This window comes from Centruroides sculpturatus, unplaced genomic scaffold, assembly GCF_000671375.1.
Source record: "Centruroides sculpturatus isolate CEXI.00-Female unplaced genomic scaffold, Cexi_2.0 scaffold2238, whole genome shotgun sequence".
NCBI lineage: Eukaryota > Metazoa > Arthropoda > Arachnida > Scorpiones > Buthidae > Centruroides > Centruroides sculpturatus.
The window spans coordinates 23,890-51,637 of record NW_019386699.1 but is presented as its reverse complement, the minus strand read 5'-3'; the positions used below and the strand labels follow the sequence as shown (position 1 = coordinate 51,637).

General features: G+C 30.7%; 1 protein-coding gene across 1 annotated transcript; it reads left to right on the top strand.

Moving 5' to 3' along the window:
- The first annotated feature begins 13,679 nt into the window (after window positions 1-13,679).
- LOC111615629 lies at window positions 13,680-14,447 on the top strand. Its single transcript, XM_023357047.1, has one exon. The coding sequence runs from the start codon at window positions 13,680-13,682 to the stop codon at window positions 14,445-14,447; it is 768 nt and encodes a 255-aa protein (XP_023212815.1).
- Window positions 14,448-27,748: the final 13,301 nt, after the last annotated feature.

Below are 27,748 nucleotides of genomic sequence, written 5' to 3'. Positions count from 1 at the left end.
TTTTACACTTCTGTAAGTCATGGGCTTCCAATAACATATTCCAATAACATATATTATTCAGTCCCTTGACAGTGCTATATAGGGAAAATCAACTTGATAATGAGCAAATGATTTAGAAACAAGGAAATATGCAGGGAATTTTACTACTTCACACAAATCAAAATATCCTTCAGGAGTAACTAATGGAAACTTTACGAAGATTCTTAAAGTTGACAGGAGTGCTACAGCTGTAGTGGTGATCCATTGTTATTACAGTAGAGCGTCGTTTATTCGAAAGTCGGTTATCCGAAAGCATTCCTGTCGGCAAATTTAAATTTTCGCTAGTGCTCTGACGCTGCAATCTTTGGCTACATCTTCGGCTACTCCGATATTTTTTTGTTGGTGTGTGTTTTAGCTGGCAGCACTGGCACTTTTGTGTGGTGTTTTTCTGAGGACTGTGTGTAGTGCTGAATAGAACATTTTTGATACTAGATCATCTTCTAAAGTATATATTTTTTGGTTTTTATATTTTTCAATATATTTATTTTGTTTGTAACAAATAAAAAAATAATTTTTAACGATACAATAGCGACGATTATTATTTTAAAAAGTATACGTTAGGCTTAACATCGACAAAAATTCAACACGAAGCGACACGCAACGGAGAAAAATTTCAGCACGGGATAGGTTAATATATTTTTTCGTACATAATCGGTTATCCAAAAAATAAGTTATCCGGACAACCTCAGTCCCCAATTGATTCGGATAAACGACGCTCTACTGTATTTTAAATTGCTGTGCTTTAAAAATTATTATTATTGCAAATTTTCAACCTAATTTTCTAACATATAGATAATTATTGATTTCGAGGCATTTATGCTTTACCACGAAAATCTCTGTTTAACCCACCGTTCAGGGAGCTTAGCTTTGTAGCAGAACATTCTAAAGAGTTCGGTAAACTGGTTTTTATAATGAATCTATTATTATTTTTTAATTTAACAGTTAGAAATAAAAAATCAGCAAGACTTGACAATTATTTGTGCGGTTTATATCTATCATATGAAAAAACAAATTTTAAGGAATTACAATCAGAGTTTTGTTTTCTTAGAGTTTAATATTCTTTAAACTGTTAATTATATTTAAATAAATACCCATTAATATAAATTTAAATGTATAGAAATAAATTAGAATGGTAATATTATTGATAATATTAAATAATCAAATGTAATCATACTATATGTAATTTTTTAAAAATATATTTAAAACTAATCTAATTGTACCTACTTTAATATATAACTAATACAGATAGTGTTACAATTTTATTATGTTTTTAGTTAACTTAATTAAATAAGTCACTTTAAAAATAAATTACTATATTGTTATAAAATTTATTCTTAAAATTTGTTGATGTATAATAATTTACATTGAGGTGAGATGAGTTTGTAAAAATAAAACTGTATATAATCAGAGTTTCATTTTATAAATTTAATATTTTAATTAAAGTTTATCACTTAAATAAATATTGTTTCAAAGAAATTATGCTTTTAGTATAAACTATATAGTAATTCAAAGTTTAATGAGTTTGTTTGATCACACAGTATAAATTTGATTTGAAGAAACACACTTTTTCAATATTATTATTGCTACTGTACAATTTGAGTTAAATTCTTATACTTTATAATCTTTTACTTTAATTTCATTTTAGTAACTAAATTCTTTTTAAATTTAAAAAGATAAGCTTCATCACGATTCAATTACAATACGAATTTTAAAAATTATATTTTTTTAGATTTCACATTAACAATGTGATAAAATGGATAAAATAATTGAATATAATCGTAATATATGTAATATCAATAATAGTAAGAAAAGATATTTTGTATATCAATGAACATTTTATATGGTCAGTAAAAAATATTTATATATAATCATGTAATATATATATATATATATATTACATCATTTAATATTATTCGATATTATAACATTTAATTTTTTTATATTTTAAAAATTTCCTTGAATATTCTCAACATTCGGATTATTTCCTTTCAGTAGAAATTACTTTTGTGATTAAAAACAATAATTTTGTGATTAGAAAAATTACTTTTGTGATTAGAAAAATTAATTTTGTAATTTGTGCCACTCAAATTTATTTAAAAAATTCAAAATTAACTGAAAATTTTATTTTGTGATTTGAAATAATTCCATTTAACAAATTTTTATTTGCAATTTAAAAAATTATTTGTAATTTTAATTTAACCGACATCTGAAATTAATTTTGTAATCTGTGCTACTCAAACCACTACTACTATGAAAAAAGTATAATGTTTAAGAACAAGACACTGTTGAATTGAGACGGAGAACATTTTTTAAATTAAATTAATTAAGAATATTTTTATGGCAATGCTACAATAAATAATTGCACGTTTGTTACACAATCTAATATAAACAATTATAAAAAATAATTTTATATTTACAAATTATTTCAATGTTTGGTATTAAATATAGAAGAATTGTTTACAGACCTGAAATCTTGTAACTTCTATCATGAATCAGAGCAGAAATAAACGCTACTTAAAGTGGAAAAATACAGATCAACTAATTATATGTTACAGCTCATTAAAAAATGAAAATTTATGAGTACTTTCAATTTATGTTTTTAATTGGATATCTGATTCATGTCATTCGCAATTAAAATAATAGCGAAGTTCATTAGTAGTTACATGATAATATCAATTTTTCTATTCATATGTTTTAGAATTAATATTTTTAAAATCTTTTTTTAGTCACGTGGATTAAAGGTACGACATGAGTCTTGTGGCGCCTCAGAGCAGCCACGGTGTTTCGCTAAGATGTCAAATTATTCGTATCGAATCAAAAACTATGACTATATCATCATTTTATAACTTTTTATACTATCTAAAATATACACGTGGAATGACGAAAATGCATTTTTTTATTAATGTAATTTGATCTATAAACAAAATAATAACGATATCAAATTTTAATATCGTATAAATTATCTAAAGTTACACCAATTCACATTTTTTTTTCTGAAATTTAAAAGTAACACGCTATGTTGCAAATGACTGAAGGTTAATTAACAACGGTTACAGTAGTGACTGACTAGACTTGGCCCCATTCTCCCAGTAAATGTCTATAAACTGCTAATTTTTTATGATTCGAAACAAATGTTATATTCTCCGTTAGAACCGGTCAAATATTGATATTATTATTTTATTTTGCTTGAAAAAATGTTCTGTTTAATTAACATTTAGCAGCTAGTTTTTTCTCAAGTGATTTCTACAATTTTCTTTTTATTTTTTGCGATATATTTTATGCGTGGACTACCGAAACTTTTACAATTATTGATACGATGTTCAATTTGTAAAGCTTTATTATCTTAAAAAAAAATCCTTATGGTATTGCTAAATAAAGGCGTGCATCGGGATAATTAAATTATCACGACATGTAATGTATGGAAAATTTATTTATTACAAAATTGGTAGTATTAAAATATTTACGTGTGTCTGTAGCTACAATGACAGAGCACAAAAATTTGTATTAAAAAAAACCCATTGGCTATTTAAGTATAACTGAAACTGGTGTAGACATTAAGAAAGTGTAAATGTAAAAAGTATTATTGTCGTAAATATTCATTCATTGTACGTTGCTAGTTTGATAAATTGTACTATTTGCATGTGATGCTTGGTAGTACAGCACTCTCACAATTCGTTTACATTTACAGCACAACATTACTCATGCTGTGTTTGCAAGATTTCAGCATTTTTTTTGTTAAAATGTAGCCATACGATAAAAAATTTACACATTTCATTTTGTGGGACTCGCAAAGTTAAAAAGGTATCTAGTTTTCCAGATTTTTTGAAAAATTCAGGAAAATGGACTTTTGAAACAGGTAGGCCTACATGAAACTCAGACACAATAAATAATAATAAGTAATAAAATATTTCAAATGTTTGTAAACAATCTCTGTAAATTCGTACTTCGCATACATCCTTAAGTGTAATTTTCATTATAGAAGAACGAACACTATCCGCGAATACTAAAAAAAAAATCAGTATTTTATTATTTGAGATCGCGAATATTTGTTTATAGAAAAATAAATTCAAATATCACAATTATTATCAATATGTAATGTAACAGAGGTGCGTCAGTCGTTTATTGGAAAAAACTACTGAACACTTAATTGGTCGTGGGTTCACACTTCTCCAACTAACCGGACACGTCTAGTTTTTCGGATGTTCTTTACGTTTTGTAACACCTGAATAAGGGTGCCATGAGTAATTCAAGCCTGGCTCAGGTTGATGACGATATTCCGATCACAACCATAGATTCTGTACTCATCATTGCGTACAGAAATGTCTACTTCTGTTCCGCAGTTCTCTCGAAATTACAACAGAAAACAACTTGAAAACAATTTTTTCCCCTTGAAGTACCTTATTTTCGGGAAAAACTCGAAAACTTTTAGTTGCAGGCTCTAACCGTGTCCAAATCCTAACGTTACTAAATTTTTTTTTTTCGAATAACATTGAAAATTATCGGACTTCTTAATGGTCTTCTTAATAGAAATTCAAAGTAATGAAAATTATATGATATGTAATACGTATATTTGGCAACAGTATATTATTAATTCCAGATGAATTGACGTAGATATTAAAGTCTTTTTTGTTCTACTAGAGCTGAGGTCAAATTCGTACTCTTAAGTAATATTAAGTATTTATACTTTCGCAGTTGTTATAACAGACAGTAAGTATTGCGATACGGCAATAAATGATATCCAGAATTTTACATTTTTTGGACTCAAAACACTTTGAAGCATCGAGAAATGTAAAGGATTTTTGGGTTTTTCTCCATATGTATAAATGATAGTTTGTGTATGCGCGGGGGGAAACACGATTTTTTTCAATCTCTTTGAAGCTGATAGCTTTTGTGTTTTTTTGTAAAAATTTCTGAAAGTTGACAGAGAGGTTTGTTTATTAAAAAGATTAACAGAATAAAATTTTCATAGTTAAAAATCGATGGGGTAAGGAGATGAAGAGAATCGTATTACAAATATCGAGTAAGGTTGGACTTAATAACGATATTACGCGTTATTAGCATTTATAATTTTTTTTGTAAATTCCATTTCTACTCTCAAAATTAAGCTTGAATCATTGATTTTCCTTTAGGCAAGCTTTACACTTGCAGAAAATTTGAATCGCTTTATCTCTCCAGACCTCATAGACTCTTAACCAGGGACATATAGTATAGTCGATACTCTTGATAACCAAATTTCTCTGTCAAATTTCAGGCAGAAAATGTCGTGTTCTCCTCCCACACACACACGCACAAACTGACATTTATACATACAGACAAGAAATTGCAAGTTGTTTTTTTAATTTCTCGACGTTTCAGTGTTTTTAGTCCAAAAATATAAAGTATTTCAAGTAACACAGATTGACATTTATTATGTTTGAATTTAAGAGAAACAGGTGTTGTTTGTTTAATGGTCAGGTAAATATGTATATTATAATAATTGCTTTAATATTAATAGTTCTTATTTCATTAATGTTTGACACAATACAATTAGTAGCAGATGGCTCATTTTCAGACAGTGACAAACATTATTAATCAATTTGTTAGTAAACATAAAGAAAAATTAATATTATAAATGCAAAGTAATCTCACACATACAACTTAACGAAGCGCCTTCTATTGATAGTTTAATTCTAAGAAATTCTAAATATTCCAGTAGCTTTCTATTGAAAACATATGTAATTTAGTCAGTAATAATTCGCTTTAGAAAAATTTTTCACTTGAGTTATCCATTCCAAGCATTTTTTAGATATTTGTATTTTTAGAAAAATGTTTCCTCTAACGAAGAGAAAGAACTACAGTAGAGTCTCGAAAACTCGGCCCAATGTGGACCGAAGGGTGGCCGAGTTTGTGAAAATGCCGGATTATCGGGAATCGGGTACAAAAATAAGTACGAGTGTTTCTTCAGAAAATACTGTACTTTACTTGTATGTATTGTTTACTTGAGAATACAACAGAGAATAAACTGCACAAATACCTTTAAACAAAGGAAAAGTACATTTTTTATGAAGTCATAGAGCCTTTACTAGGTTAAATACAGAAAAATGACATACGGTTTTATTTTAGGTTCATAACTCTTTATTGGTAAATCACAGCACTGTCATATTCTACACCAATCATCTTTNATTTCCCCTATATTTTCTTAGGGGCAGGAAGCATTCAGATGCAAATAGAAAGTTATTTCAATTCAAAAATTATCTTTCAAAAAGTGTTATATAGATGACTTGGCACGACTATTGTTGAAATAAAAATATGATGTACAGGGACAAACCACTACTAGTTTGAGGTGTAGAGGTTAAATTAAAATACAGTAATAGAAAAATATTGTAAGAAAATTTTATTACCCAACCAAGGTAAGTGTCGACGTCTTTTCCTTCTAACTTCTCAATACTTTGGTTTCTTGTGACACCATAGTCAGTACAGTTCGAATCGTAATGGCACTACAAAATATTTAGTAAAAAAAATGTTATTATCAACTTGAATCCAATTAAAGTTATCTTAATAAAAATAATAAAATTAATTTCTTCTATTAATTTTTAGTTTAGCAATATATAATATTAATTAAACGATTAGGATACGTTAAAAAAGTATTCAAACAGTTGCTGTATTGCAAATTTTCTGATACATAATATGTTAGATATCGGATTTATATAAGTCCTAAAACCGGTATTGTTGGACGTAGTGAGGCGCGTTAATAATAACTGGACAGTATATTCTGGGCAACCACTGACACTGTACAGTACACTCCATGAACAGAAACATATAAGTTGAACTACATAAAATGTAGGAAGAGAACATCCGAATTTTAAAATGTAGAAATGGCACGGAAAAATTCTATAACAATTGCAGAAGGAAAATTCTACTTAACAAATACCGCTCAGGCTAATCTTTACACATGTATGCATTATATAGAATGAGACACTAGAATAGAGTGGTAATGAAATTTCGAAATAAATAAATAATGATACATTTGATAGCTGAACTAAACTAAGTTCATTTCAAACTAATTTAGCCCACATCTTCAAATAAATTGTGAACATTTTATGTATGTTATAAGTTTTTTGACTTAGAGAGCAGTATTTTTATGATAGAAAAATATTTTGTTCAATTGTTTAAATGCAAAAATTCGTTTGTATTATTAATCAATCGTGATTTACATGACATTGTAATTACATATCCTAAAAAATTCTACTCTGTTTATTACATTGTTAATGTCAGCTAGGCAGCGATTTTGAAATTGCAGACCTATAAATTTCCACTAGTGTCTGTCTGCTTGTACTTCTTGAATCTCGAGAAGAATATTAGATAGAAGAAATCCGAGACAAGATATAGAAAGTTTAAGGACAAAATGTCCCAATTAACTGTATATACATTTCCGTTCCAAACCGGAAGTTACGTTATTTCAATCCAAAATTTTTCTTCCCAACGGAGAGTTACATTGAAGATCAGCCTGACTGTCTGTTATCTAGGGAAAGTAGGATAGATAAGGCAAGGCGGTAATAAAATAAGGAGCATACATTTCAAATTCAATAGATTAAAAATTTCAGTCCCGTATTCTAAATGTTTTTTTTTTTTTGTTACCAAACAAAAACACAAGTTGTCAGTCTATGTCGATTTGATGTCAGTCTATGTCAGTCTGATGATTTAACATGCTCTCCAACCGTAGACCTAACCCACCCTTTGAACCTTCTGGCTTCCTCAATTAACGATCTACAGGAATATCCTATTATAATTACAGGAGACTTCAATGCCAAATCATATACCTGGCACAATCCCATTGAGGATCCAAGGGGTTATCAAGTGGAAGAGTTCTTGACTCAGCATTAACTGGTCTCTCTTAATACGAGCACATTGCCTACATTTTCATCAACCAACGGTGACAGTTGGATTGATTTCGTCTTGGCTCCAGAAAACTCATCAAAAGGAATATACACTGTAATACTATAGATATACATTCTGCAAGTGACCATAACTATATTGAGACCATAATAGAACAGCAAACTCCAGTCCCCAAGTATAATATCGTGCAAAAAACTAATTGGGAACTTTATTTTCACCTAATACAAAGTAACTGGAGCTCTAGAGGCACTGCTTATATCTCGGACTCGAAAGGGATTGATACGACCGTTAACAAATTACAAAAGGTTATACACGATGCCTACTATCAAGCCACCACCATCAAGACCATCAAGTGCTCTGCCCCTTGGTGGAACTCAGATCTAAACAACAAAAGGATCACTCTAAGAAGAACCAAAAAATTATTAAGGAAAGAACTGAATCCCACGAAAAAACAGGAAATTCGGGAGACATACATCAAGCTCTTCAGGGACTATAAGACTTCAATAAATAAAGCAAGGTCCCTGGCCTGGAAAAACTTCTGTACTGAGGCTGGAAATGTTAACCCATGGTCTACGCCATNTAATATTATTCGATATTATAACATTTAATTTTTTTATATTTTAAAAATTTCCTTGAATATTCTCAACATTCGGATTATTTCCTTTCAGTAGAAATTACTTTTGTGATTAAAAACAATAATTTTGTGATTAGAAAAATTACTTTTGTGATTAGAAAAATTAATTTTGTAATTTGTGCCACTCAAATTTATTTAAAAAATTCAAAATTAACTGAAAATTTTATTTTGTGATTTGAAATAATTCCATTTAACAAATTTTTATTTGCAATTTAAAAAATTATTTGTAATTTTAATTTAACCGACATCTGAAATTAATTTTGTAATCTGTGCTACTCAAACCACTACTACTATGAAAAAAGTATAATGTTTAAGAACAAGACACTGTTGAATTGAGACGGAGAACATTTTTTAAATTAAATTAATTAAGAATATTTTTATGGCAATGCTACAATAAATAATTGCACGTTTGTTACACAATCTAATATAAACAATTATAAAAAATAATTTTATATTTACAAATTATTTCAATGTTTGGTATTAAATATAGAAGAATTGTTTACAGACCTGAAATCTTGTAACTTCTATCATGAATCAGAGCAGAAATAAACGCTACTTAAAGTGGAAAAATACAGATCAACTAATTATATGTTACAGCTCATTAAAAAATGAAAATTTATGAGTACTTTCAATTTATGTTTTTAATTGGATATCTGATTCATGTCATTCGCAATTAAAATAATAGCGAAGTTCATTAGTAGTTACATGATAATATCAATTTTTCTATTCATATGTTTTAGAATTAATATTTTTAAAATCTTTTTTTAGTCACGTGGATTAAAGGTACGACATGAGTCTTGTGGCGCCTCAGAGCAGCCACGGTGTTTCGCTAAGATGTCAAATTATTCGTATCGAATCAAAAACTATGACTATATCATCATTTTATAACTTTTTATACTATCTAAAATATACACGTGGAATGACGAAAATGCATTTTTTTATTAATGTAATTTGATCTATAAACAAAATAATAACGATATCAAATTTTAATATCGTATAAATTATCTAAAGTTACACCAATTCACATTTTTTTTTCTGAAATTTAAAAGTAACACGCTATGTTGCAAATGACTGAAGGTTAATTAACAACGGTTACAGTAGTGACTGACTAGACTTGGCCCCATTCTCCCAGTAAATGTCTATAAACTGCTAATTTTTTATGATTCGAAACAAATGTTATATTCTCCGTTAGAACCGGTCAAATATTGATATTATTATTTTATTTTGCTTGAAAAAATGTTCTGTTTAATTAACATTTAGCAGCTAGTTTTTTCTCAAGTGATTTCTACAATTTTCTTTTTATTTTTTGCGATATATTTTATGCGTGGACTACCGAAACTTTTACAATTATTGATACGATGTTCAATTTGTAAAGCTTTATTATCTTAAAAAAAAATCCTTATGGTATTGCTAAATAAAGGCGTGCATCGGGATAATTAAATTATCACGACATGTAATGTATGGAAAATTTATTTATTACAAAATTGGTAGTATTAAAATATTTACGTGTGTCTGTAGCTACAATGACAGAGCACAAAAATTTGTATTAAAAAAAACCCATTGGCTATTTAAGTATAACTGAAACTGGTGTAGACATTAAGAAAGTGTAAATGTAAAAAGTATTATTGTCGTAAATATTCATTCATTGTACGTTGCTAGTTTGATAAATTGTACTATTTGCATGTGATGCTTGGTAGTACAGCACTCTCACAATTCGTTTACATTTACAGCACAACATTACTCATGCTGTGTTTGCAAGATTTCAGCATTTTTTTTGTTAAAATGTAGCCATACGATAAAAAATTTACACATTTCATTTTGTGGGACTCGCAAAGTTAAAAAGGTATCTAGTTTTCCAGATTTTTTGAAAAATTCAGGAAAATGGACTTTTGAAACAGGTAGGCCTACATGAAACTCAGACACAATAAATAATAATAAGTAATAAAATATTTCAAATGTTTGTAAACAATCTCTGTAAATTCGTACTTCGCATACATCCTTAAGTGTAATTTTCATTATAGAAGAACGAACACTATCCGCGAATACTAAAAAAAAAATCAGTATTTTATTATTTGAGATCGCGAATATTTGTTTATAGAAAAATAAATTCAAATATCACAATTATTATCAATATGTAATGTAACAGAGGTGCGTCAGTCGTTTATTGGAAAAAACTACTGAACACTTAATTGGTCGTGGGTTCACACTTCTCCAACTAACCGGACACGTCTAGTTTTTCGGATGTTCTTTACGTTTTGTAACACCTGAATAAGGGTGCCATGAGTAATTCAAGCCTGGCTCAGGTTGATGACGATATTCCGATCACAACCATAGATTCTGTACTCATCATTGCGTACAGAAATGTCTACTTCTGTTCCGCAGTTCTCTCGAAATTACAACAGAAAACAACTTGAAAACAATTTTTTCCCCTTGAAGTACCTTATTTTCGGGAAAAACTCGAAAACTTTTAGTTGCAGGCTCTAACCGTGTCCAAATCCTAACGTTACTAAATTTTTTTTTTTCGAATAACATTGAAAATTATCGGACTTCTTAATGGTCTTCTTAATAGAAATTCAAAGTAATGAAAATTATATGATATGTAATACGTATATTTGGCAACAGTATATTATTAATTCCAGATGAATTGACGTAGATATTAAAGTCTTTTTTGTTCTACTAGAGCTGAGGTCAAATTCGTACTCTTAAGTAATATTAAGTATTTATACTTTCGCAGTTGTTATAACAGACAGTAAGTATTGCGATACGGCAATAAATGATATCCAGAATTTTACATTTTTTGGACTCAAAACACTTTGAAGCATCGAGAAATGTAAAGGATTTTTGGGTTTTTCTCCATATGTATAAATGATAGTTTGTGTATGCGCGGGGGGAAACACGATTTTTTTCAATCTCTTTGAAGCTGATAGCTTTTGTGTTTTTTTGTAAAAATTTCTGAAAGTTGACAGAGAGGTTTGTTTATTAAAAAGATTAACAGAATAAAATTTTCATAGTTAAAAATCGATGGGGTAAGGAGATGAAGAGAATCGTATTACAAATATCGAGTAAGGTTGGACTTAATAACGATATTACGCGTTATTAGCATTTATAATTTTTTTTGTAAATTCCATTTCTACTCTCAAAATTAAGCTTGAATCATTGATTTTCCTTTAGGCAAGCTTTACACTTGCAGAAAATTTGAATCGCTTTATCTCTCCAGACCTCATAGACTCTTAACCAGGGACATATAGTATAGTCGATACTCTTGATAACCAAATTTCTCTGTCAAATTTCAGGCAGAAAATGTCGTGTTCTCCTCCCACACACACACGCACAAACTGACATTTATACATACAGACAAGAAATTGCAAGTTGTTTTTTTAATTTCTCGACGTTTCAGTGTTTTTAGTCCAAAAATATAAAGTATTTCAAGTAACACAGATTGACATTTATTATGTTTGAATTTAAGAGAAACAGGTGTTGTTTGTTTAATGGTCAGGTAAATATGTATATTATAATAATTGCTTTAATATTAATAGTTCTTATTTCATTAATGTTTGACACAATACAATTAGTAGCAGATGGCTCATTTTCAGACAGTGACAAACATTATTAATCAATTTGTTAGTAAACATAAAGAAAAATTAATATTATAAATGCAAAGTAATCTCACACATACAACTTAACGAAGCGCCTTCTATTGATAGTTTAATTCTAAGAAATTCTAAATATTCCAGTAGCTTTCTATTGAAAACATATGTAATTTAGTCAGTAATAATTCGCTTTAGAAAAATTTTTCACTTGAGTTATCCATTCCAAGCATTTTTTAGATATTTGTATTTTTAGAAAAATGTTTCCTCTAACGAAGAGAAAGAACTACAGTAGAGTCTCGAAAACTCGGCCCAATGTGGACCGAAGGGTGGCCGAGTTTGTGAAAATGCCGGATTATCGGGAATCGGGTACAAAAATAAGTACGAGTGTTTCTTCAGAAAATACTGTACTTTACTTGTATGTATTGTTTACTTGAGAATACAACAGAGAATAAACTGCACAAATACCTTTAAACAAAGGAAAAGTACATTTTTTATGAAGTCATAGAGCCTTTACTAGGTTAAATACAGAAAAATGACATACGGTTTTATTTTAGGTTCATAACTCTTTATTGGTAAATCACAGCACTGTCATATTCTACACCAATCATCTTTGGTTTTTTACCTATGAAATACACTAAACATTTACAATATTAAAACAATAGGAGAAAAATAATGTTAGTTTAATCGAGATCATCCACTACGGACAAAATGACATATACTGTGGACAAAATGACATACACGTAAAAACTATAAAATTACTGACAAAGTTTACAAATGAAACGCTTGGCTCTTTTAGAAACGTCAGTGCAAGAAGCGTGAGCCCAAAGGAAACAATGTAAGCACCGTAACCAGTCTTCTCCAAGCTTAGATCGGGAAAAAAGATAATCGCAATATATGCATGGACAGTCTTCTTCATCATGAGAGTTATCAGAAAAATTTTCTTCTTCAAGTAACTTTTTAGTAATGTTTCGTCTCCTTTTTTCTGGCGGAGCTTTGGACTCATTTTTTGATTTAATTGCCTTCATATTAGGAGTAGAAGTTAAAACNTAATTGAACCTATTGTGACATATTGGGCGGAAATTTGGGGTACATCAGTGACAAGGGTCCATATCAAAAGAAAATTACTCTCGATTCAAAGAATAATGGCCATTAACATCGCTAAAGCATACAAGACTGCCCCTACTGAGGCCTTACTGGTAATCAACTGAACTCTTCCCATAGACATCAAAATTAGAGAGATCCTCATCAGATTCAACTTAATTAAATTGGCTAACAACCAAATCAACCAAGACCATTTCAATGCCATTGTTGGTAAGGAAGAGTTCACACAGGATCTAATTTCTCTAGCGGCCACTATTGCCACAAATGGCTTTGATAAATGTTCACCTAATCGTATTCACCCAAGCTTTACTCCTTCTGTATCCCTCGAGACAGGCAACAGTGACGATCAGGACATTTGTATCTTCACCGACAGATCCAAAACAGACCAAGGTGTTAGGAGTGCCTTTGTGGCTTACAAAGGCAAAGTCTGTCTTTATCAGATGTACAGGAAGTTGGCTCCGCATTGCACCATTAATCAAGCGGAGTCTTTGGCCATCAGTAATGCCATCGATTGGATCTCCAACACGAATCATAACCGCACTAACCACAACTTCAGAATCTATACTGACAGTAGCATTGCGCTTCAACAGATCGCCAAAATAAACACCACTCTACCCATTGTGAAGAAATGTCTTGGCAATCTTCAAGCCCTGAAGAAAGGAAACATTAACGTCTACTTTCACTGGATTAAAGGTCATTCAGGGAGTGCAGGAAATGATAGGGCTGATCTCGCTCGTTGTGCATCCGCAAAATTTAATAGCTGCACCTACAACAAGATAAGTAGTAAGCATCTGAACAATCTTATCCACAACATCATTCTAAAGACTTGGCAGGTCAGGTGGGACAATGGTTCTACTTGGAGGCTTACCCACTGCTTTTTTCCTTGCCCCACTGACAGCATGCTTCATCCAAGATATCCCACATTTCAGTTGACACAGCTCCTAACTGGTCACGGAAACCTGAACACGTACCTAAAAAGGTTTCTCAATAAAACGGACGGGCTCTGTGACTGCGGTTTGAAGGAGGAGGAAGATCCTGAGCACATAATCTTCTTCTGCCCATACTACTCTAGGCAACGCAAGGAGTTAATTCGTACCATCAAGGACAACGGCTTCCACTGGCCCTGCATGCTTAAGGACTTGATTTCTGACAAGAAAAACTTTTCAGCGATAAAAAGATTTGCTACAGGTATCAGGAAGCTCGACTAGTCCCACTCTGCAATCTATGATCACTCTCAACTGATTATCTAGAAGTTCATCGTCTCCTCTCTCTGTATGTGTCAACCGTGTAACCTAGAGTATATTGTTTTAATGGTTCATTCTGTAATAAATTGGATAAGCTGTTTTATATGTTCCGCAGTTTTATGTTTTACATCAAACAGCTTCATCTGTTTCCTTTGTTAATGTACTCCTGCTAACTGAAGTTAATTCGTTTTATAGCTTTGCTTGTAATCTGTTATACATGTTTACATTGTCGTGCCTATTCATTTGTGGTATACCCATCCGGCTCATTCTGTTTTGTTTATTGTCCAAACTGTATTAATTTTCTTTTAAATATAGGCTATGGAAGGCGCCAGTGGGTCCGATAACCCACCTTCCCTCACTTCCCACTATCCTATCACACTCACCCCTCCTTCAGCCCCTCCATACTCTCAACTTCTTCTACCCTATCTCCACTTCCTTCTTACCACGGGCTATACTTCCGAGTTCGACCCTGTCTCTTTCCTAACGCTGATGATTTAACATAAGCTAAAAGAAAAAATAGATGGTCACAAATGACAGCCTGTACTTTACTCACTTAAAGTTATTGCGAACTTTTACATGTTTTTCTCTTCTAATGTAAGCGTACAAATGACAGTAGCAGTTTTAGGGAAAAATGCAATTTTTGATGCTATTATGTAAAACTGCCCAACATTTCGATCGGTAAAAAATTGTTTTACAAGGATGGGCAAACAAATGACATGACATACTTTGAAATGAACGCAATTGGGATGCCAAATTCACAAACTTTTTATGTTCACGTAAAACATTTTGAAAATAGTAATACTTACAACTTCAATATGAACAGGAAATACTGAAACAGAATTCCACGAATGTTCAGTAACTGTTAAAAGTTTGATTTCGTTTCTGTAGAAAAATGTCAAAGAAGTAGGAACGAATGGACTATACATTTCATGAAATATCTGCATGAAATATCCATTTTGAAAAAGCGAATGAAGTAGTTTTTCTGGAAAACATTGTAAATATTTACAACATATAATTAAATAGAAAAGTGAAATTCCAATAATTACCAAAAAATATTTTGTAACATAAATTTTAGACCGTTTTAACGATAAAATCAGGAAGAAAAAAAGTAAATTCAGCGAAATTTCCATACAGTTATTCTGCTTAATATGATATGATAGCGTACACTTACCATCGGGTTTCTTATTTACTCCAACAAATAACAATATGTAAGTCAATTTGAAGGGTAAGATCATCGTTAAAGATTTAACTGTAGTAAAAGAAACAATATTGCATTACTTAGTTAATACGTATTATACAAATGATGTTAAAAATATAAAATATTGTTGGCCTGCAACTTCAAAAAATTGTAGACTTATAAATGTTCACTAGCGTCCTTCTGCCTTTCCTTAATCTCGACAATGGAGTTCGATACATGATCGGAAAAACAAGTATGGAAAGATACAGAGTGTGTGGCCCCGAGTAAGTATATATAAACTTCTGGTCCAAACCGAAAATCACGTTATTTCAATTCACATTTATTCCTCAAAGGGCTTAGATAGATCACCTCCACGAATCTATTGTTAAAGGAGAAGCGTGATGTATGTGGGCAAGCCACAGTAGTACCAATTTGATGTAGAGAGCATATATTTTAAATAAAATTAATTAAAAATATGATTAAAAATTGCAACTCGATATTGTAACGATGTCACAATAAATAATTGCTAGTTATGTATTGTTTTCTCATAAACAAACAATTTTCATTAAAAAGAGAAATAATTCAGTGTTTTGTCATAGGTGTAATTAGAGTAATAACAAGTTCTTGTTGCCCCGAAGGCATAGGAACATATATTTTTCAAGCTACAAATGTTCTTATAAGATTATTTTTTTACTGTAATTAAGTTTACAGACATCCGCAACTGCCGAAAATAATCAGGCTGCAATTTGAAAATATTAATTTTGAATTACAAACGAATGTGACATCAGAGGTAAGCGTTATTAAAATTAATTAAATAATTCAGATTAAACTGGAAGAAAAAGAATCGATTCGAAGCGGTACTCGAACCCGAAACGTTCTCTTATCTCGCGAATGCGTAACCAGATACGCTACATGGACCTCCGGTTCAATTTCTTTTTCCAGTATATATAAGTTTAAGATATAATTATCGCCGATAATTTTCTTCCGGTTCAATCTAAATTATTTAATTAGATATTATAATCATTTATTTTAATACGCTAGACTGCAATTTTTAATAACATTCTTAATGTATATTTTTTTAATTTAAAATACAAGCACTTTACCTCAAGTCAGTACTGGACTGCACCTGTACAGGTACTGTACGTCTTTTTTCTTGGGCGACAGCCACTAAACTATAATACCCCATGGTAATTTGTTACGTGCAATGTGACATAGTTAGTAATTATATATATTTCTTTATTCGAGGGAAATAATGCCTTCCGGAAGGTCTTTTAAGGGTAACTGGCCCCTATTCAGGCGTTATAGATGTAGAGGAAACCCGGAAAACTCCACGTGGCCAGCCTGTCGCAGCGAGACACGAACCCACGACGTAAAACTTCCAGGGGTTACGAAGAGAATCGATTGATCATTGGTGTGCCATAACTCCGTACCCATTATTTAAAGGTTTGACTGTATTTTCAATTGAATATTTAGGATTTTAGGTACACATTAATAAAGAGTTACAACATTTGGAACTTGAAATGCTTTATACATATAAATAGCACATGAAATCTTCAATAATTATAGTAATATTTGTTAAAGACTAGTTTTACAGAGATGCATAATATGCTACTGTGAATAATACTGTAAAAGATGGCAAAGTAATGTATATTTTTCATACATATAAAGTGGAATTTCAATCAGTTTAAAGTCGATACAATGCATTATTTCTATGACAACCATCTTTGTTCATAAGAGTTCATAAACCGAAATTGCATTAATTAAACATGAAATCTTATATGATGTTTCCTGACATGCCCGTATAGACAAGTGTGCCTTAAGTTTGCCACTTCTGATAAAAACCTGCACTCCTCTTGCATCACGATAATAATGTACCATAAGTTAATTACAATTCTTTTTAAATATTTAATAAAACAATTTGTTTATTTTTTACAGGCGTTATCAAGAATACAATGTTTAGCATCCGGCTGTAGCTTTAATAGCTTTTAATTTATAATTTGCATCCAAACCAATCAAAGATTTACAGCTATAAATAGATGTAAATCTGTTTTATCGCATTTTATGCGTATTGTTGTCGAATAAGCTGAAATATGATTAAAAAGTTAATGAAAACAGGAAACTACTTTAACAAATACAGCATTATTACATAAATTTTCAAATATGATTAAATGTTAATTAACAATATTCAATGGTCTCACTCTTCATTTCCTTCTTGTAGACATTTTTACCTTGTTTACTACAATTTCTGTAAGAAATACTACAGAAGAGATCAAATATCCTGTAACTAATAAATACAGTAGACCCATAACATCATCTATTTCCAGAGGTTTATCTTCATTAGTATCAATTGCATTATCATTGTAAAAGAGGTCTCTTCTTTGTTTTTTATAACTCATGTCTCTACGAATTTTCTCAGTTAATCCACTCTGTGCAATTCGATTTACCCTGTTATATATAAATATATACTATTAAACTTCTATATATGTTTAATAAATTACGTGACTTATATAATAGATATTTTAGTCAAAATATTTGAAATCTATTTTAAACATAAAATTCTAAAAAAGGTATAAATTTGAATGAAGTATAACATCAATATTCCTGTATTTTAAATACCCTACAGTTTTACTTAAAAGATATAAGATTTAATGTAATTTCCATGTAAGCCATTATATATTCTACTCTTGTACATCAATTTTAATAAGAAAATGATTAATAAGTAATATTTTGAATTAAATTGACAGAAACAGTTAATATAACACAAGGACAATCTTCATAAAGAAAGCATTACTTGAAATAACTTTTTATGAAAAACTATTTTTGTGGTTTTAGGCCCTTTAATCTATGAGAAACAAGTGTCTATTTTGATGATAGACACGGGAAGTCTTTTCTACGGGAAGTGATAGGAAACACATACTCACGTTTTAGCAATTTCGACAGCATAATTCACTTTGACTAAATTGATTTGTATGAACTTGAATTTCGTAAAAAGTATGTCTTCTGAAATGAAGACCTCTTCTTTTTCCTCTTCGTTCATGCTGAATTCAATGTTCTGTCTTGATGCTAGCAGGGCGTGAGTTCCATTGAGTACTTGTGGAATTGGTTCTAAACCATGCTCATTACACTTTTCAACATTTTCATGAAAAATTTCGATCATGTCATTTTTAATTATAATTTTTCTAAACATTTTCTGCAAATACATGAATAATAAAATACATGTAAGTAAAAATATATGCACTGCTTTAGTATTTTTAGAGAGTAAGTAACTTACTGTTGCAATTTTAAATTGCTTAGAAAAATATGTAGTATCATATTTAACAATAATAATTCTTAAGTTATTACTTGTATTATCATTTCAATTGTAAAATAACTGTGTCAGATATTTAACACAGCTAGTATATTTATGACAATAAAAATTTGATAAATAGAAAACTAAACACAATAATTAGGTGCTTTAAATTAATTTAAGGAATACGGCCTTTGATGTGGCTGGCCATTTATCAANGAGATTAAGGTAAGTTCCTTGACTAAGCTCTTATGGACTAAATGACAGGTATGTCATTATGTCCGTTGCCTATGTATGTCGTTTTGTCCATATAACGTTATAAAAAAACAAAATTATAAAATAAATACAAAGATGTTATTTTTAATGGAAAAAGTTATTTAAGTGCAACAACAAATTCTTGAGGGTTGAAATAAATGCTACACAAGTAGATAAAATAGTGAAAAACTTACCATTTATACAAAAAACTTGTTGTGAGGAAAAAAACTCATAACGTATCATTTTTTGTTTTCGGCCATGACACCCGGGCCAATGAGAGAAGTGCGTTCACATTTTCACAGGTTAGTAAAAGCCGCTCGTATAACATGGTGTCATGGTCAGTTGTGCGCTTGAGACCGCCAAATTCAAATTATGGTGCTTATGTCATTTTGTAGGTATATGTCATTTTGTCCGTATATCCCCTACATGAAAATGAAAATTAATGAATATACTGTGTACAGTAATTTACCTGATAAGACAGACCTCAGAAAAATACTTTATGAGGCATAAAGCTGTCTATAATGAAAATTAATTAAGTAAGGATTTTTTTGCCCTGCCAGGGTGTGGCCGAGTTATCCGGAGTGCCGGGTTATCGAGTGCCGAGTTTTCGAGGCTCTACTGTATTAAATATTTGAATTGAAATATAAAGTATAAACTTACAAACAATAATATTTAAAATTAAATAACAATAATAAGTTGTTTCTAAAAGAAACTTATGGCAAAAGTATTAAAATATTTATTCGGAGATATATTCACCTATTAGCAGATTGTCTTCATTTTAAGTATGTTTTCTTTCATGCAGTATACGTAAATCATATTAGATGTGTTAAATTCATTCTGTTCGTTTCCCTTTAGGATGGAAGTCCCAAAAGGTTTCAGAGACGAGGTAATAAATCTATATCCAACGGTTATACTGTCTTAATACGTACTTTAATAATTTAATGTTGTTCATTAGCCAGACATTGCCATTTCTGATGAAAATATGAAAGAAACTTACTAGTTTTATTCTTCTTCCATAAGTCATATTCCAACTACATTTGTAATACGTACTGCAAGACTTTTAGATAAAGTCGTTATCTTGGTAAAACCTTTCGATGTAATGGTAATGTTTCAGAAATTATTATTTTCTCTATATACTAAAGAACATATTGTGAGAATTCTACTGTCCTAATTTTTGTTTAATTACTTTTAATTATATGATAAATTTTTATATTAAATAACGTTTAAATTTTGGTAAAAATTTTTGTTTAAAAATTGATAGAAAACCGCTATATCTCACTTCCGAACTAAAGGAAGATGTATTTACTTTTTCATACCCCTTATACTAAAGTTTAACCCGTATAAATATCCCCACTCATCCTGTTGATGTGTGAAAAATCCTTCATGCTAATTGGAGGAGATTGTTCGAATATAGCAGGTCATTTCCCTTGATTGGGGAGTCCGTCAGAATTTCTCAACGAAAGAAGACGAATTCCCGAAGAGTTCGTCAGAGGTTCTCAGAGAATTAAGATTCATATCCAAAAAGTAAGAAGACGTATTCCGAAAGAAGTTGTCACATCATTCCAGAATCTAAATATATAAAATTACTTGTCGTGACTGACTGACTGAGTCACTGATTCATCATCGCCCAGAGCAAACCGCTGAACCTAAAGAGGTGAAATTTGGTACACAGTACATCATGAAAACGCACACTAAGAAGTGATTTTTGGAAATTTTTCCGCGGGGAGAGGGAGAGCATTAAGGCTTAACCTAAAGAACGGCTTCTACTGTACTATTTTAGATGCGATTTTTTGTTTTCAACTACGTTCGATGTCTTAGCCAAATCATCAAAAGCTCTAATTCGAGCGTTGGTTGGCTTATATTTTCATCATATTTTTAAAATAATTTCTTGTTGTTTTTATTTCCAAGTTCTATCAATATTAGCTTATTTTTGGCAACGTTGACTATTATTTACAGAGGGCGAAATGCGTACATAAGTCCTTGAAAAAAGGTAACAAAGGAGAATATAATAGAAAAAAATTAAAAGAGAATCGGTGATTAAAGACATCTTTTTAATATTTCTACAAAACTTTAATTATTTACTATATTTTATCATTTTATAAAAGCGTAATTTTGAAAAATACAAAGATAGATATGTTACGCTTTGGTTTTTGGATACTTTATAACGGTATTGGTGTTCTATTAAATACCAACTAAGCGATATATGTGATACTTTGAAGGATTTAATAGAAAATATAACAGATTGTCAGTTGGTTAGTGAATGCAATTCTGTAGAAAAGGAAATAACTACCTACGAATTTGTAGTTGCTCTCGTCGTATGGTATGGCATTCTTACAAAAATAAATGTTATAAGTAAAATATGGCAGAGCGAAAAAAATGCACCTAAATGCTGCTATACAACACCTAGATGCATTTACACATTAGTTTGATAATTATCGGGAAAATGGTTTCCAATTTTCCTTGGTAATAGCGAGAGAAATAGCCGAAGAAAATGATATTGATAGAAAGTTCAAAGTCGTGAGAAGGAGACGTAAAAGAACGAATTTTGATTATGACCGGAAAGATGAAGCTCTTGAATTGCCTGCGGAAGAGATTTTCAAAATAAACTATTTTTATGTCATTGTCGACAATGTGCGCGCAAGCTTCCAACCTATATTTGAGGCACTTAAACATTATGAAAGCATATTTGGTTTTATGTATAACATAAAAAGATTAAAGGAAATTAGTGATTGTGAACTTTGAAGCAATGCAGTGACTTGCAAATATCTCTAACAGTAGGAGAAACATCTGATATTGATGGACGTGAATTCTATGAAGAACTGAATATGTTTATCCGTGTATATGAAGGAAAACGACGACATTATCTCGGTGCTAAAATATATAATAGAAAAAAATTTAACTGAAGTATGCCCCACTATGGAAGTAGTCCTGAGAATTATTGCCACCACACCTGTGACAGTTGCGTCTGCAGAAAGGAGTTTTTCCAAATTAAAAATTGTTAAAACACATTTGAGGAATTCGATGAAGCTAGATCGGCTTTCGGCCCTTGCTATTCTTTTAATTGAAAACGACGTAGCTCATTCGTTAGATTATTCTGCTTTAATTAAAGATTTTAGTCTTAGAAAAAGCCGCAAACATCATTTTTAAATCTCTGCGTATATCTTTTAAGGCATTTATGTACCTTAGTTTATCATCATTAATAATTTGTCGTCTTAGCTTTTATAAATCTTCTAATATAATTTATTTATTTATAACTTTTGCATTTCTCGTCAATCAACAGAAATACCTATTTCAATTCACATACTTTGCACAAAGGACAAGGGACTCGCAATGGATAAGGCCGCCGCTGACTCCAAATATTCATACTTTTCTGGCTGGAAGGAACGTATGGCGAACCGGCATAAATGACTTTATTCAATTATCTTAAAATAGGTTTATTCTTCCACGACATCGTCTACCATCAACGCTGTTGATGGTAGACAATGTTGTGGAAGAATGAACCTATTTTTGATGGTAGNTCGCGAATGCGTAACCAGATACGCTACATGGACCTCCGGTTCAATTTCTTTTTCCAGTATATATAAGTTTAAGATATAATTATCGCCGATAATTTTCTTCCGGTTCAATCTAAATTATTTAATTAGATATTATAATCATTTATTTTAATACGCTAGACTGCAATTTTTAATAACATTCTTAATGTATATTTTTTTAATTTAAAATACAAGCACTTTACCTCAAGTCAGTACTGGACTGCACCTGTACAGGTACATAATACTTTGTTTTTTAAAAAATAGTCGTGCTGGTCATCTATTAACTTTTTTCGAGGAAAACTTTTGAATAAAAAAAACGTGATTTTCGGTTTGCATCAGAAGTTTGTGTATATTTAATCGGATTTTACCTATCTAACTTTGTTCACGAGATTAAAAATAGACAGCCAGAGATACGACTGTAGACATTTATAGGTCTAGAAATTTTCAAATTGCATCTAAATCATGTGCAATAAACATCGTATGTTGCACAAGTAAAAGATTAAAATAAGATAAATATTATTAGATATTTACAATCTGCCATAAGTAAATCTAAATATATAAAATTACTTGTCCTGACAGACTGACTAAGTGATTGACTGATTTATCATCGCCCAGAGCAAATCGCTGAACTTAAAGAGGTGAAATTTGTAGACAGTTATGATACGTCATGAAAATGCACACTAAGAAGAAATTTCCGAAATTCCCCCAGCGGGGAGAAAAAAAGAGGATTCAGGCTAAACCTGAAGAACAGCTTCTACTGTACTATCAGGTCAGTCCATAAGTTTGTGCGCATTTTTATCTACAAAAAAAGCAACAAAAAGTTTTAATTAAATCTTATTTCAATCTATAATGTATTTACCATTATTTTGTACAATTTGTTGCCATCTTGATGGTAGCTTTTTAATCCTGTCTTTGTAAAATGATTTCGGTTTTGAATCAAAATATTCAGAAATAGCCTTTTTTACATTGTTCTCATCNCTCAAGTCAGTACTGGACTGCACCTGTACAGGTACTGTACGTCTTTTTTCTTGGGCGACAGCCACTAAACTATAATACCCCATGGTAATTTGTTACGTGCAATGTGACATAGTTAGTAATTATATATATTTCTTTATTCGAGGGAAATAATGCCTTCCGGAAGGTCTTTTAAGGGTAACTGGCCCCTATTCAGGCGTTATAGATGTGGAGGAAACCCGGAAAACTCCACGTGGCCAGCCTGTCGCAGCGAGACACGAACCCACGACGTAAAACTTCCAGGGGTTACGAAGAGAATCGATTGATCATTGGTGTGCCATAACTCCGTACCCATTATTTAAAGGTTTGACTGTATTTTCAATTGAATATTTAGGATTTTAGGTACACATTAATAAAGAGTTACAACATTTGGAACTTGAAATGCTTTATACATATAAATAGCACATGAAATCTTCAATAATTATAGTAATATTTGTTAAAGACTAGTTTAACAGAGATGTATAATATGCTACTGTGAATAATACTGTAAAAGATGGCAAAGTAATGTATATTTTTCATACATATAAAGTGGAATTTCAATCAGTTTAAAGTCGATACAATGCATTATTTCTATGACAACCATCTTTGTTCATAAGAGTTCATAAACCGAAATTGCATTAATTAAACATGAAATCTTATATGATGTTTCCTGACATGCCCGTATAGACAAGTGTGCCTTAAGTTTGCCACTTCTGATAAAAACCTGCACTCCTCTTGCATCACGATAATAATGTACCATAAGTTAATTACAATTCTTTTTAAATATTTAATAAAACAATTTGTTTATTTTTTACAGGCGTTATCAAGAATACAATGTTTAGCATCCGGCTGTAGCTTTAATGGCTTTTAATTTATAATTTGCATCCAAACCAATCAAAGATTTACAGCTATAAATAGATGTAAATCTGTTTTATCGCATTTTATGCGTATTGTTGTCGAATAAGCTGAAATATGATTAAAAAGTTAATGAAAACAGGAAACTACTTTAACAAATACAGCATTATTACATAAATTTTCAAATATGATTAAATGTTAATTAACAATATTCAATGGTCTCACTCTTCATTTCCTTCTTGTAGACATTTTTACCTTGTTTACTACAATTTCTGTAAGAAATACTACAGAAGAGATCAAATATCCTGTAACTAATAAATACAGTAGACCCATAACATCATCTATTTCCAGAGGTTTATCTTCATTAGTATCAATTGCATTATCATTGTAAAAGAGGTCTCTTCTTTGTTTTTTATAACTCATGTCTCTACGAATTTTCTCAGTTAATCCACTCTGTGCAATTCGATTTACCCTGTTATATATAAATATATACTATTAAACTTCTATATATGTTTAATAAATTACGTGACTTATATAATAGATATTTTAGTCAAAATATTTGAAATCTATTTTAAACATAAAATTCTAAAAAAGGTATAAATTTGAATGAAGTATAACATCAATATTCCTGTATTTTAAATACCCTACAGTTTTACTTAAAAGATATAAGATTTAATGTAATTTCCATGTAAGCCATTATATATTCTACTCTTGTACATCAATTTTAATAAGAAAATGATTAATAAGTAATATTTTGAATTAAATTGACAGAAACAGTTAATATAACACAAGGACAATCTTCATAAAGAAAGCATTACTTGAAATAACTTTTTATGAAAAACTATTTTTGTGGTTTTAGGCCCTTTAATCTATGAGAAACAAGTGTCTATTTTGATGATAGACACGGGAAGTCTTTTCTACGGGAAGTGATAGGAAACACATACTCACGTTTTAGCAATTTCGACAGCATAATTCACTTTGACTAAATTGATTTGTATGAACTTGAATTTCGTAAAAAGTATGTCTTCTGAAATGAAGACCTCTTCTTTTTCCTCTTCGTTCATGCTGAATTCAATGTTCTGTCTTGATGCTAGCAGGGCGTGAGTTCCATTGAGTACTTGTGGAATTGGTTCTAAACCATGCTCATTACACTTTTCAACATTTTCATGAAAAATTTCGATCATGTCATTTTTAATTATAATTTTTCTAAACATTTTCTGCAAATACATGAATAATAAAATACATGTAGATAAAAATATATGCACAGCTTTAGTATTTTTAGAGAGTAAGTAACTTACTGTTGCAATTTTAAATTGCTTAGAAAGTTATGTAATATCATATTTAACTATAACAATTGTTAAGTTATTAGAGAGGTTGCGGCCGACGTTTTCAACGCGAAAACGTGTACGTAAGACGTACAGCGCCTCCTTCCTGTGAGCCTAGAAGTTTGACAATGGGGTTTGGAACGTCAGTAGAATCGTGCTCGACGTTCTAAACGCCATTGTCAAACTTCTAGGCTCACAGGAGGGCGGCACTGAACGTCCGACGTACACGTTTTCGCGTTGAAAACGTCGGCCGCAACCTGTCTATTACTTGTATTATCATTACAATTGTAAAATAACTGTGTCAGGTATTTAAAGCAAGAAAGATTTTCTAGACACAGCTTTGTATATTTATGACAATAATTTGATATATAAAAAACTAAACAAAATAATTAGGTGCTTTAAATTAATTTAAGGGATACGGCCTTTGATGTGGCTGGCCATTTATCAACGATGTTTATTGGAACAATGCAGAAATATATAAATTATTTTTCTACGAATAATGCACATGACATATTTTTTACACTTACGATTAATTTTCCTTCGTTTAACTGGCTGGACCCTTTCTCAATATATTAAAATATCTGATAAATTATTAATTGTCATCTGTTTTTATGAACTATAACATATCGCACGTGATAATATAGTAGAGGTTACTCCAATTATGACGACATTGTTTTCATTTAAGTGAGAAATGAAGATCGTTTACCGTTTACTATAAGGTGAATAACAATTCCGAATAAAACAAACATTTGAAAAGTTTTTCATAACTTCAGAAGGCAATGTCATGTTTCAAACTCTGCAATACAGTAGACCCTCCTATAACACAGGTTTATATAATACGGATTCATATAACACAGCGAAAAAATTGCGATCGTATTCGTATAATACGCTAAAAGAGACTCGTATAACATGGTAAAACGTCATCGCCGACTCGTGTCGCGACAGGATTGGTCGAATCTAGACCNATGGAGTTACTAACATATACTTTCTTTTTTACATTTCTTGTAAATTACTTTATAAATTATTTTTTATAAATCATTCCAAAAAACTTCTAATTATTATCAACTGACATATACAATAGAGACATTTTTTCCACTTTTATGTTTTTTCAGTAGAGTAAATTTTCAAAAAAATTATCGACATGACAGAATTATTCATAAACTGTTTAACATTGTGATGAAATGTGTTATTCATAATTATTCATAAAAATTGTTCGAAAATGATTCCTATTTTTCTGATAGGTTTACGTGTAATTTTTGCTTCTCAGACTCGAAACTTATAGAGCTACCAGAATGTGCATTAACTAAGAAGCAGAATTAGTAGAAAAAGAATAATTTGAAGTGCTAAAAATTTGAAACTGGCAAAATGATTGGCGATATTTTATTTTTCAGGGCGACATGTGACACTGTATGTAAGTTAATTAGTGTTCAAGCTTTCATACGTTACACATAGTTCACCATTTGCCCAGTAGACAGCACTACTAAACATGGATTCGAGTCTGTAAAATAGTTTGCTCGATGGTGTTCTTGGTTTATTCGAATGTCTAACATCCGAATAGACGTTAGTTTTTCATTAAATCTTAAAGGAAACTCCTGTGACACATCGCCTAGGTGTTGCATTGCAATATGCTATAAAACGAAAGTAATTTCTTATACAAGTAAATGTAAACGATTATATACAGTAGACCCCCATAAAACTATTGATAATTTTGTGTTATATCAATTCCATGTTGTACGAGTCACTTAGATTTTACAAATATGTGTGCCGGGCTGTGAACGGCTCACGTATTTGTAAAATCTAAGTGACTCATACAACATNTGTATCTGGAAAATAAATATAAT